General features: G+C 43.2%; 1 protein-coding gene across 1 annotated transcript in view; it reads left to right on the forward strand.

The window, feature by feature from the left end:
• The window catches only part of SLC6A2 (solute carrier family 6 member 2), a 48,101-nt gene that overhangs the window by 14,140 nt on the left and 20,424 nt on the right, over positions 1–13,537 (forward strand). The window contains exons 3-6 of the mRNA XM_032231146.1: positions 241–472; positions 4,569–4,701; positions 6,023–6,157; positions 9,810–9,913. Of these exons, the coding sequence (XP_032087037.1) occupies positions 241–472; positions 4,569–4,701; positions 6,023–6,157; positions 9,810–9,913 (604 nt within the window). The remainder of the gene's footprint in view (positions 1–240; positions 473–4,568; positions 4,702–6,022; positions 6,158–9,809; positions 9,914–13,537) is intronic.

Raw genomic sequence — 13,537 nt, forward strand, 5'->3', positions numbered from 1 at the left:
AGTCTAAATGCTATGGCTATTGCTACTTAGGATGGCAGATTCTTAATTCTTCCATGGGAGCCAACACTGTAACGGCAGAGATCCTGTTCCTTACAACGAACCACAATAACTCTGTGTCAGATTTGGGCCTGGTACCAGAGAGCCATGATACTTCTTTCATCTCATGAATGAGTTGATTCCCAATGGAGTCCAGTGACCAAGTTCCTGCATAATCTCTTTTTTTTTCTTCTTTGTCTTCAGGTGTGGGCTATGCTGTGATCCTCATAGCACTCTACGTTGGCTTCTACTACAACGTTATCATCGCCTGGTCTCTCTATTACCTGTTTGCCTCCTTCTCCATGGGCGAGCTTCCCTGGGTTCATTGCAATAATCACTGGAACACCCCCAACTGCACAGACCCCAAACTCAATAACTCTATGTTCTTCAACGTTAGCTCCAAGCTCAAGAATACTCCTGCTGCTGAATTTTACGAGTAAGTCTGAGGCTTTACAGGGCTTGCCAAGGTGGCGCAGTGGTTAGGGTGCAGTACTGCAGGCCACTTCAGCTGACTGTTATCTGCAGGTCAGCGGTTCTAATCTCACTGACTCAAGGTTGACTCAGCCTTCCATCCTTCCGAGGTGGGTGAAATGAGGACCCGGATTGTTGGGGGTGATATGCTGACTCTGTAAACCGCTTAGAGAGGGCTGGAAGCCCTATGAAGTGGTATATAAGTCTAACTGCTATTGCGCCCTCTATCATTCCTGGTGTTGTGGCCCACCAGCAGAGCTGGCAGCAGATTCGGACAGTGAGGAGGTTGGGGAGGAAGATGGGCCAGTTCTGGAGTCTGGGGAAGGCTCTGATGAGGGCTCTGTGTCGGAGGCGGAGAGGGGGCCAGGGCTGTCTGACATTTTTCAGCTGCCTTCGGAGTCAGACATCAGTGAGGCAGAAGAACAGCTGGAGCCTGTTCCCAGTGTGTGTATGCACAGAGTTGTCAGATGAAGGGAACAGCTAAAGAAGATGGGTGGACTTGGGAGTAGAGAGAATTGAGAGTGGAAGAGACATTGCATGGAGTGAAAGAGAGAGAGGGAGAAAGGGAGAGAGAGGGAGAGGGAGAGAGAGAGAACAGAGAGAGAATTGAGAGTGGGAGAGACATTGCATGGAGAGAGAGAAAGAAAGAGAAGGAGAGAGAGAGAACAGAGAGAGAATTGAGAGTGGGAGAGACATTGCATGGAGAGAGAGAAAGAAAGAGAAGGAGAGAGAGAACAGAGAGAGAATTGAGAGTGGAAGAGACATTGCATGGAGAAAGAGAGAGAAGGAGAAAGGGAGAGAGAGGGAGAGGGAGAGAGAGAGAACAGAGAGAGAATTGAGAGTGGAAGAGACATTGCATGGAGAAAGAGAGAGAGGGAGAGGGAGAGAGAGACAGAGAGACAGAGACAGAGAGACAGGGAGAAAGCTGTCCAAAAATAACAGAATGAGAAGAAATGGCATATCGGGCAATAAAAGTGTGTGCACCTTTGGCATTCAGCCTGCGGTGATGCTCCATAGATAGCTTCGTGCCTTCTAGAAAGGTTATCCAAAACTGTCTTAAGACGAGGGTCTTCCTGGGAAATATTTTGACCTCAAGGTCCAACTTTGCTAAATGGATGCCTGAGATCTGTAGCCCTCTCTCCTCCTCTCTGTTTTGGAGCCGAGAGTCTAGGTTTATTATTTCTGGCTCCATCCTAAAGACCACGATGGGAAAAACAAAGGCAGTCCAACCCTTGAAGGCACGTCACGTTCTTTTAAATTCTGCTTCCTGTTTAGGCTTCACTTCCTACAGAGTATGCTTTCAGCATGGGTCCCAGGGAGAAATAGAGCCCACCAAGGGGAGATAACAGGAGACTCATCCTTCTACCCCCCAATAACGATGTCTTGCTTAGCAAGTCCTCGAAGATCATCCTGAGGCATTCTTGAACAAAGGCTGTTGCATATCTAGAAATGCTGGAGGGTTTTGTTTACTTTTAAGATACCTTCTTAAGCTGTTGGAAGAAATGCCCTTCTGGGTTCCGTGACCCGTCAAAACCGCGGTCCACAAAAGCGCGCTCGACGAAAGCGCGCACGTGACGTCATCACAGCGCGACGAAAAAAATTAAAAATTGAAATAAAAATAAAATTAAAGCAAGCCGATTCACATAAAGGTAAGGGTTAGGTTTAGGGTTAGGGTTAGGGTTAGGTTAAGGGTTAGGGTTAGGTTTAGAGCGTTAGGGTTACGTTTAGCATTAGGTTAAGGGTTAGCGTTAGGTTTAGCGTTAGGTTAAGGGTTAGGTTTAGGGTTAGGTTTAGGGTTAGGTTAAGGGTTAGGTTAAGGGTTAGGTTTAGGGTTAGGTTTAGGGTTAGGTTAAGGGTTAGGTTTAGGGTTAGGTTAAGGGTTAGGTTAAGGGTTAGGTTTAGGGTTAGGTTTAGGGTTAGGTTTGGGGCGGTTAGGGTAAGGTTTTCGCTTTATTTTTACATTTATCGATCACAGCGCGATGTTTTCGTCGCGCTGTGATGACGTCACGTACGCGCTTTCGTCGAGCGTGCTTTTGTCTACCGCGGTTTTGTGGTGGAACCCTGGGTTCAGTTCCCAGGGGGAGGGGCAGAGACACTGGAAACACAGAGGCTGCTTGGAAAGATGGTTTAATGGTGGACAGGACCACATGGCTTGAGTTCCTGAGCAGAAAAGGGGATCACATGCTTCCAGATGTTGGGTGAAGAAGAAAAAAAAAGAGAGACGTCGAAAGTATCTGGTTTTATGCCCTCTCTGGCCTTTGATCTTGATCTTGTATTCTGATTGGTTGTCAGACTCCCATTGGGCCATGCAGGGGCAACTCTCTAGTCCAGTGTTTCTCAACCTTGGCAACTTGAAGATGTCCGGACTTCAACTCCCAGAATTCCCCAGCCAGCGAATGCTGGCTGGGGAATTCTGGGAGTTGAAGTCTGGATATCTTCAAGTTGCCAAGGTTGAGAAACACTGCTCTAGTTTGTGTTTTGAGTCCAAGTTTGGTTGAGCATCGCTTCTTCCCAGGTGCCCTGTGATGAGACGGGTAAATGGCTAATACTATCATGCCTTAATCCCATCACCCTGAAGGGGGGAGATTGTTGTTATGTAGAATAGTTTGGCTCGGGCCTCTTAATGGCCTATTGACAAAGGCTATTAAGAGTGAGTCTGTTTCCTGCCTAAAAATATGTTTCTCCATTTCTTATCCAGGGAAATATAATATTTTGCCCTTTCAATGTTTCCCAGGATATTTCATTTTACTAGGAGAGGGTTGGGTGTTAACTTCCTACAAAGCAATGGCGCCCGACAAAGATTATTTAGGGTGCAGAGGTCTTCTGCTCAGGATCTCTATGTAGGATTTGAGTCACAGTGTACTGGCCAGGAATAACATCTCCTCCCACTTATGACTGCAGGACTGTTAACTTCGTTGCTGGTATCCTTACGATTTATATTGATATTGATTGTTTCCTGATTGCTTATTTGTACCCTGTGACTATCATTAAGTGTTTTACCTTATGATTCTTGATGAATGTATCTTGTTTTTATGCACACTGAGAGCATCTGCACCAAAGACAAATTCCTTATGTGTCCAATCACACTTGGCCAATAAAGAATTGTATTCTATTCTATTCTATTCTCTATTCCTTATTCTATTCTATTCTATCCTATTCTATTCATTTTCTATAATCTATTCTATTCTATTCATTTTCTATATTCTATTCTATTGTATTCTATTCTCTATTCCTTATTCTATTCTATCCTATTCTATTCATTTCCTATATTCTATTCTATTCATTTTCTATATTCTATTCTATTCTATTCTATTCTCTAGTCCTTATTCTATTCTATTCTATCCTATTATATTCTATTCATTTTCTATATTCTTTTTTATTCTATTCTATTCTCTATTCCTTATTCTATTCTATCCTATTATATTCTATTCATTTTCTATATTCTTTTTTATTCTATTCTATTCTCTAGTCCTTATTCTATTCTATGCTATTATATTTTATTCATTTTCTATTCCCTAGTGCTTATTCTATTCTATCCTATTCTATCCTATTCATTTTCTATATTCTTTTTTATTCTATTCTATTCTCTAGTCCTTATTCTATTCTATCCTATTATATTCTATTCATTTTCTATATTCTTTTTTATTCTATTCTATTCTCTAGTCCTTATTCTATTCTATGTTATTATATTCTATTCATTTTCTATTCCCTAGTCCTTATTCTATTCTATGCTATTATATTCTATTCATTTTCTATATTCTTTTTTATTCTATTCTATTCTATTCTCTATTCCTTATTCTATTCTATCCTATTATATTCTATTCATTTTCTATATTCTTTTCTATTCTATTCTCTATTCCTTATTCTATTCTATTCATTTTCTGTTTTGTATTGTATTGTATTGTATTCTATTCTATTCTATTTCTCTCAAAAAGGGAAGCCCTGATTCTTTAACATCTCAGTTAAAGTAGGTGGTACTTTCACTGCAGAATGGGGACAGACAATCACATTCTCCAGTATATTAGATGATCTAATTTTTTTCCTCTTCTCTCTTTGGATAGGCGGAGAGTTTTGCAAATTAGCCATGGAATTCATGAAATCGGCCAGCCCCGGTGGCAGCTGGTGCTGTGCCTCTTGGTGGTAGTGATAATCCTCTTTTTTAGCCTGTGGAGAGGGGTGAAGACTTCTGGAAAGGTAGGACAATGTTTGTTTTTAACTTATAACTTTAAGGTATTGTTTTTGATTCCATTTGGATAGCCAGAAGCAGCATGGAATTATCATAATATACTATACCAGGGGTCAGCAACTCTGGAGCCACAGTTGGCTCTTTCATCCCTCTGTTGCAGCTCCCGGTCGCCGGTCGGTGCCAAATTTTGAGAGGACCTTCCGGGTGGGGGTGGGGGGTGGAGAAGCACAGTGTGCCAGAGAAGACTCTATGGCAAGGAGCGGGTTTTCCAGTGAGCTCCACAATTGATAGGGCTTTCGGTTAGGCAAATAGAGGAAAAAGGATGCCACACTAGGAGGAGACTCTATGGTGGGAGAACTGGACTTCTGATTGGCTCCACAATTGATAGGGCTTTCGGTTGGGGCAAGTAGAGGAAAAAGGATGCCACACTAGGAGGAGACTCTATGGTGGGGGAACTGGACTTTTGATTGGCTCCACAATTGATAGGGCTTTCGGTTAGGACAGGTAAAGGAAAAAGGATGCCATACTAGGAGGAGACTCTATGGTGGTCAGCTCCAGAATTGAACAGGAGGCTTCCGGTTAGGACCTTTGTGGCTCCCAATGTTTTTTTTTCTGTGTGAAATGGGTCCAAATGGCTCTTTGAGTGCTTAAAGTTGCCGACCCCTGTACTATACCAATGATAGACATTTTCTTAATAAATTAGGATTACCAGATCAAGGCAGCCAAAACTCCAGAGGACCACCAATAGGGGTAGTCCCAAAGATGCTTTTTCCAAAAGGCAATGATCTTGTTTTTTTTTAAATCTTTGAAAATATTTCACTTCTTATTCAAGGAGGTTCATTAGTTCTCACCATTCTTCAGTTAGAATTGAAGAAGCTTCTTGGATGAGAAGCGGAATGTTTTCAAAGATTAAAAAAAAAACCTCAAGGAAGTCCAGTCCAGTTGCCTTTTGGAAAAAGCCCCTTTTCGACAGCCAGGCCCTGAATGGTTGAGAATAATCTCCATAGACATCGACGCTGGTTGAATGTTCTTAACGGGTATGAAGTGAAGATCACGACTTTTATATCCCAGATATGGTAACTCTGCACCAGATATGATTCAAGGGCTACAAATGGTGTGCTATCTTGGATATAATGCAGAATAAATTATGGAAGATCATTTTTTGGGAAGCCATGGAGATTCTCATATCAACCATGCTAGACAAGGTAAAACAAATAATCTGGTTCCAGCGATAACAGATTTCTGTGTTCCTAACAGAGAACTTGCATTGGTAATCAACATTTACTGTTGATAGATGGATCCCATTGTTTTAATGTGTTGACCTTACAGGTTGTATGGATAACTGCGACATTGCCTTACGTTGTGCTGTCGGTGCTACTCATCCATGGGCTAACTTTGCCTGGGGCATATGAGGGAATCAAGGCGTATCTCAACATCGATTTTGGACGATTGAAAGAAGCTCAAGTAAGTTTTCGACCCTCCTACTGTCTGCTCTCTCAGTTCCAGATTCCCGTTCCAGAAATGATTGTAGTTACGATTCTCATGGAGAGACCAAAGGAAATCTCCTTTGAACATTTGATCTCCTTGTGAGATTTGTAACTACAATCCTTCTTATTATTATCAAATATCATATTGAAAACCCAGCTTCCTTTAAAGGTGCCTTATTTATTTATGTTTCTTGGTTTGAGAATCCCAGCAAAGCATTTCAGAAGTAACTAGGACAGTCTGTATTAAAATATGAACCTCTGATTTTAGTTTGGATAATAATCTCTCAGGCAACCTTATTGTCTAGTCTAATGAAGAGAAGGACTAGGGGTGAATTAGATGGAGTTTTTCAGGACTTGAGGGGCTGCCAAAAGAAAAGGAGGGTCAACCTGTTCTCCAAAGCACTTGAGGACAAGAAGTAATGGGTGGAAACTTTGCATTGGCATCCTTCAGTCTCAAAAGACTATGGATTCGTGCTCTGGGAAGAGGTCAAAGCTGGAGTGTCCTCTCCAGAGCACGAAGCCTGGGTAGATTAATATGGAGGATAGACTGTTACCCAAGCAGCAGATCCCCCCTCTCCACATGGCTGAATTAGTCCAATGGAAAGGCAGAGCCGATACGATGGGTATCTATCTATCTATCTATCTATCTATCTATCTATCTATCTATCTATCTATCTATCTATCTATCTATCTATCTATCTATCTATCATCCGTTTTGAATATGTAGCGGAAAGAGGAAGCTTGAGAGTTCACAAGGTTGATGCTATACGGAACAAAACATGACTTTCATTGGCATCCTTCAGTCTCCAAAGACGATGGTAGACTTCAGAGAAAAGCAGCAAAGATGATAGATGGTCTGAAGGCTAAAACGTAGGATGAACTATTGAGGGAAGTAGGTTTGCGTTGCATTGGCATCCTTCAGTCTCCAAAGACGATGGAATCGTGCTCTGGAAAGAGGTCAAAGCTGGAGTGTCCTCTCCAGAGCACAAGGCCTGGGTAGGTTAATATGGAGGATAGACTGTTACCCAAGCAGCAGATCCCCCCTCTCCACATGGCTGAATTAGTCCAATGGAAAGGCAGAGACGATACGATGGGTTCCAGCTGCATTGCAGGAGTTACCAGAACGTGGTTGTACACAGTCACGAATTGCTTCCGGGACTCCGGCTCTGGATCTTGCCTCAAGGTTGACTCCTGAAGCCTTTTCCAGTAGTGGATGTAGCCACAAGGCAGTGGAGGTTTGGAATCAGAGTTTCCCTTCTCCTAGAAGACAGTTCTACCGCTTGATCTGCCGTTGAGACGTAGAGCGCTCTTCCACCTTCAAAACCGTTGACCGTCTTCTCCTGTAACCCTGGAAAGGGGCCCTTACGAGGTGCTCCCAGCCGGGCCAGCTGGACCAAGGTTTTTTAAGGAGGTGTTACTCCTCCATCACTCACCCTTTGTCCTGACTTGTGACAGGCAGAGCCTGGCTTCCCAAACGTTGGGCCCAGGATGGCGGGTTTCGGTGGAAGATTATCTAAGAGAGGTTCAACCTAGAACTAAGGAGAAATTTCCTGACATTGGGAACAATTCAATCAATGGAATGGCTTGCTTCCAGAAGTTGTGGGTGCTCCATCACTGGAGGTTTTCAAGAAGAGACTGGACAGTCACTTGTCTGAAATGATATATCTCCTGCTTGAGCAAGGGGTTGGATTAGAAGACCTCTAACCCTGTTATTCTCCATTCTATGTCTTCAGTTGCTTGAAGTTATTAAGATAATTATGATCCATCACATCTTGAATGGACTGGAGCTCATTCCATGGTTGGAGCAAAGGGGCCATATGATGAAACACACATCCCAATATTGTGTTTGCAAACTCTGGCCTTTAAGTCCTATTGTAACCCAAGTATGAAAGAGGGAGCTTGCATGTGTTGTGACATCACAGTCCACATCTTGTCGTTCTGGTATTCTTGTGGTGAGGAACAGCAGTTTATGCTTGAAGATATCTGAACTAAGCAATTGATAATGGATTCTCTAGAACAGAGGTTGTATTTTCAGGGGAACGTCCAGCAGGGAAGGAACATTATGAAATTCATGTAGAGAAAAGTAAAGTCTTACACTTAGGTAAGAAAAATACACATACAGTATAAACTGAATGAAACCAGGCTTAATAGCAGTGACTGTGAGAGGGATCTTGGAGTCTTAGTGGACAACCAGCTAAATATGCGCCAACAGTGTGCAGTGGCATTCAAAAAAGCCAACACGATCCTAAATTGCATTAACAGAGGGATACAATCAAGATCAAGCGAGGTACTAATACCATTCTATAAAGCCTTAGTAAGGCCACACCTAGAATACTGCATCCAGTTTTGGCCACCACACTATAAAAAAGATGTTGAGACTCTAGAAAGAGTGCGGAGAAGAGCAACCAGGATGATTAGGGGACTGGAGGCTAAAACATATGAAGAACAGTTACAGGAACTGGGCGTGTCTAGTCTAGTGAAGAGAAGGACCTGGGGAGACATGATAGCAGTGCTACAATATTTGAGGGGCTGCCACAGAGAGGAGGGGGTCAACCTATTTTCTAAAGCACCCGATGGCCAGAGAAGGAATAATGGATGGAAACTGACCAAGGAGAGATTCAACCAGGAAATAAGGAGGAATTTCCTGACAGTGAGAGCAATCAACCCATGGAACAGAAGTTGCCTTCGGAAGTTGTGGGAGCTTCATTATTGGAGGTTTTCAAGAAGAAACTGGACTGCCATTTGTTGGAAATGGTGTAGGGTCTCTTACTTGGGTGGATGTTGGACTAGATGACCTACAAGATCCCTTCCAATTCTGTTAATCTGTTAATTAGCAGAGCAGGATGTCTGAAATCCAATGCCTTCTTCACAAGGAGGAAGAGCGGTTGCTTCTCAAATGAAGTCTGCCAGGAAGAATGAGTGGCGTTATGCCATTGTTCTCCAAAAGGAGCTTCCTGCAAACCTCTTGGTGTCTGTAGATGTTCTCCAATTGTTTTCTTTGTCTCAGACTATAAATCCATAATTTATTATGAGCAAGTAAGCATCCTAGGCCAGCCCTGGGCCAGAGCAACATTCACAGAAAGGCGAGACTGGAGCTTAAGAGGGGAGACTGACTGGCTGGCTGGCACTCCTTATAAAAACATTTAGTTCAGTAAAAATAGTTTGGGACGGTCACCCTGGGCAGGACGAGTCGCGGGTGAAGTCAATGAATAGCATTGCTGCAGAGTAAACAGTCAAGAATGTTTTTGGTGTAAAGGATCAGCAGAGAAGATTTCTTCATGGGGTTAATGTAAAGAAAGATGAAACAATAATGTGATATTTTCCCCCCACTGAGAATGGATAAACCATGACGCATTGACTGCGTAAGAATGAGACTTCTCCATAAAGAGGGATAAATCCAGTATTTGTTAATATTTATGTATGCTTTTGTTGGACTTGTGTGGCCTGCCCTTGGTCCTTAACACCAATAAGGCCAAGCAGCTTTCAGTGCCATTGTGACTTCAAACAGTTGCCAACAGTTGTAAGTCAAGGATCTGTATTCTTGTCCAATTTTTCTTGCGCCTTAATGGAAAAAACAAAAACAAAATAAACACCTTAAAATGCATTCACAGTTAAGTCTCTTTTTGTAGGTATGGATTGATGCTGCCACACAGATATTCTACTCCCTAGGAGCTGGGTTTGGGGTCTTGATCGCCTTTGCAAGCTACAATGAATTCCACAACAATTGTTACAGGTAAGTTGCGCTGCTTTAATTGTGTGCATATCTTTAATCTTTCTATTGCCTATTTTCGTATAAGGAGACATTAGCTAGAAAATAAGAGTGCGCCAAAGGCCCGTCAGAGAACACGATGGCTGGATATCATCAAAGTTGACATAAGCCAGAACATAGAACAACTCAAGGAAGTAATGCAAGATCAGAAGATGTTGAGAGCTGGCCAACAGAATCTCCAAGAGTCGGACACAACCGAATGGAGTTCAATTCTTCTTCTTCTTCTCCTTCTCCTTCTCCTTCTCCTTCTCCTTCTCCTTCTCCTTCTCCTTCTCCTTCTCCTTCCTCTTCCTCTTCCTCTTCCTCTTCCCCTTCCCCTTCCCCTTCCCCTTCCCCTTCCCCTTCTCCTCCTCCTCCTCCTTCTCCCTCTCCCTCCTCCTCCTCTCCTCCTCCTCCTCCTCCTCTTCTTCTTCTTCTTCTTCTTCTTCTTCTTCTTCTTCTTCTTCTTCTTCTTCTTCTTCTTCTTCATCTCCTTCTCCCTCTCCCTCCCCCTCCTCCTCTCCCTCCTCCTCCTCCTCTTCTTCTCCGCCTTCTCCTCCTGCTCCTCCCCTCCTGCTCCTCTTCTTCACTCACTCACTCACTCACTCACTCACTCACTCACTCACTCACTGTTTCTGATCTAAAGAAGCTTCATGAGAGGACTTCTGTCACAATGCAATGCCTTGGGATTTCATGGGAGTAAAAGAAGACGGAAGGACTGTAGACTTCTTCATGCAGCTGTTGATAAAAAATAGGGTCGCCAACATGATTGCCAACAACCGATGACGAATAGGGCACAAGAAGAAGAAAAAGAAGAAGACTGTAGACTAAAAAAAGGATGGAAAGGATACCAAACAATGGATGGAAACTAATCAAGGAGAGAAGCAACCTAGAACTAAAGAGAAACTTCATAACAGTGAGGGCAATTAGCCAGTGGAATAGAAGTTGCCTTCAGAGGTTGTGGGTGCTTCATCACTGGAGGTTTTAAAGAAGAGACTAGACAACCGCTTGTCTGAAATGGCATAGGGCAGTGGTCTCCAACCTTGGCAACTTTAAGACTTGTGGACTTCAACTCCCAGAGTTCCTCAGCCAGCAAAGCTGGCTGAGGAACTCTAGAAGTTGAAGTCCACAGGTCTTAAAGTTGCCAAGGATGGAGACCACTAGTATAGGGTCTCCTGCTTCAGGAAGGGGTTGGACTAGAAGACCTCCAAGATCCCTCCCAGTTCTATTCTGATCAAGCTATTCTCCAAAGCACCTGAAAGCAGGACAAGAAACGATGGGTGGAAACTAATCAAGGAGAAAAATCAACCTGGAATTAAGAAGAAACCTCCTCACAGCGAGAACAATTAACCAGTGGAACAGAAGTTGCCTTCAGAGGTTGTGCGTGCTCCATCAAGAAGAGACAGGGCAGCCATTTGTGGAATGGTATCAGGTTTTCCGTTGGACTGGAAGAACTCCAAGGTCCTTCCCAACTCTGTTATTCTGTTATCTGATTGATTAGACACATTCCCTTTCCCACACCCAGAGGTGGGTTCCTACAAGTTCGCACCTATTCGGTAGAACCGGTTCGTCAAATCTACCGAACCGGTTAGAAGAGGTTCCACCAGTGGACCCGGAAAGCAGGCCACACCTACAGAAGAGGTTCCAAAGTTTTTTGAAACCCACCACTGGTCCTTGGATATGATTATTCTACACTATCATGCTCCTATTTATAAAACTCAGTGCCTCTGTGAAAGGTAAGGATGACTACTGCGTTTGTGGTGCAATCAGAACATTGCGTGTGTTGAAGTTGTTTTAACGCAAACCAAAGATGCCTCTTAAAAAACAAGTTTACATCCTATTCTTATGCATGCCAGTGCTGTGTGTGGGGTAATTTAAGGTGGTTCTGACAAGTGTCATCGGCATCTTCATATCTGGTCACATGGGCGGCAAGCCACTCCCATCCGGTCACATGGGTGGCAAGCCACTCCCACAAAGGAGGCCACACCCACAGAGTAGGTTCAAACAAGTTTTGAAACCCACCACTGCCCACACCCCATAACTTTGAAGAACACTGTTCCACCAAAACTTCAAACCCCAAAGTCTTCCCCAAGGAGAAAGAACACAAGCCAACAAATTTCATAAACACAAACAAATTTCTTTCCCATCGTATTAAAAGAAAATTTTGTGGGGTGGGTGGGTGGGGAAGGCTAGATATTTGTGGTGGGTGGGCAGGCCAACCGAAAATTCCACTCAAACAAAGTATTTTCATCGTTGGGTTTATTCTGGGGCGAGATCAGCCCCCCTGCACCTGTTAACGCAGAACTGAATTGATGTTTTCGTTTTAGCATCCGTTTTGCTTCCGGTTAGAATTTGGTCCGGATCGCTTGAGATGAGCACCATGCCATAGCCGTGACACCTCTAATCACGCACGTTTATCCTAATGACAGCCATCTGCCTTTGGAATCAGATTGCCATTAATTGTAGCCAATCACTAGGATGCGAACGCCGTTGACAAAAAAAAGGAGAGAGGGAGATGAAACACATTTCCGGCGTAATTGCTTTTATCTCTGTAATCGGAGTAGATTTGCCATGCGACGTTTTAAAACGCACACAAAAAATGAAAAGGCAACTTCACCAGAGGTCTGTTGAAGGAAGGATGATATTCTCAAGAGCCGAGGTGGCGCAGTGGTTAAATGCAGCACTGCAGGCTACTCCAGCTGACTGCAGTTCTGCAGTTCGGCTGTTCAAATCTCACCGGCTCAGGGTTGACTCAGCCTTCCATCCTTCCGAGGTGGGTAAAATGAGGACCCGGATTGTTGTTGGGGGCGATATGCTGACTCTGTAAACCGCTTAGAGAGGGCTGAAAGCCCTATGAAGCGGTATATAAGTCTAACTGCTATTGCTATTGCTATTCTCTTAAAGGCGATTTTTCCCCAGTTGTGTTAACTTTGCATTACATTCTCAAACCCCCATAACTTTAACCTTAAACTGTCCACGGTGGACCTCACCCCATTCCTAAGAGGTCTTTAAGGGGCGTGCATAAGCGCACCAGCGTGCCTACCATCCCTGTCCTACTGTCCCCGATTATTCATACCCATTTCCTGTTTTCATATCCATGTTTGCACTTATACCAGTTATCTCTTACATGTTTGACAAACCAAATAAATAAAATAAATAAGCTCGCTTGGTGATGATCATTCGATCTGCCTTCGGGCGTTTTGCAAGTGTTTCTCTTCCCCTTGCCAAATAAGAGTAATTTTGCTCCGGTTCTGAAATATTTATTTCTCTTTAACCCTCCGAAACAAGGTTTGCTTCTCAGAGAAGTGGAAAGATTTGGTCTTTCCTTGTTTAATCAGCTCAGTTCCAAATTGCTGGGGAGGCTATCAATTAATCCAAGATACCTTTTTAAAAAAAAACTGGGTCAGGTTTTTTGAATTCGGATTCTGAAATAGTCTGAAATCAAAGCAAATGGAATAAAACCATTTTTTAAAAAAAACAAACAAACAATGAAAACAATATTGTCAGCCCTGCAATTATATTCTCTTTAGAATTTTGGCCTGCCACACTTTCTCTTATTTCATTATGCTGTTTCATCAGTATAGTTGATGGGAGGGGGGAATAGAAGGA

The sequence above is a fragment of the Thamnophis elegans genome, chromosome 14 (assembly GCF_009769535.1).
Source record: "Thamnophis elegans isolate rThaEle1 chromosome 14, rThaEle1.pri, whole genome shotgun sequence".
NCBI classification, from domain to species: domain Eukaryota; kingdom Metazoa; phylum Chordata; class Lepidosauria; order Squamata; family Colubridae; genus Thamnophis; species Thamnophis elegans.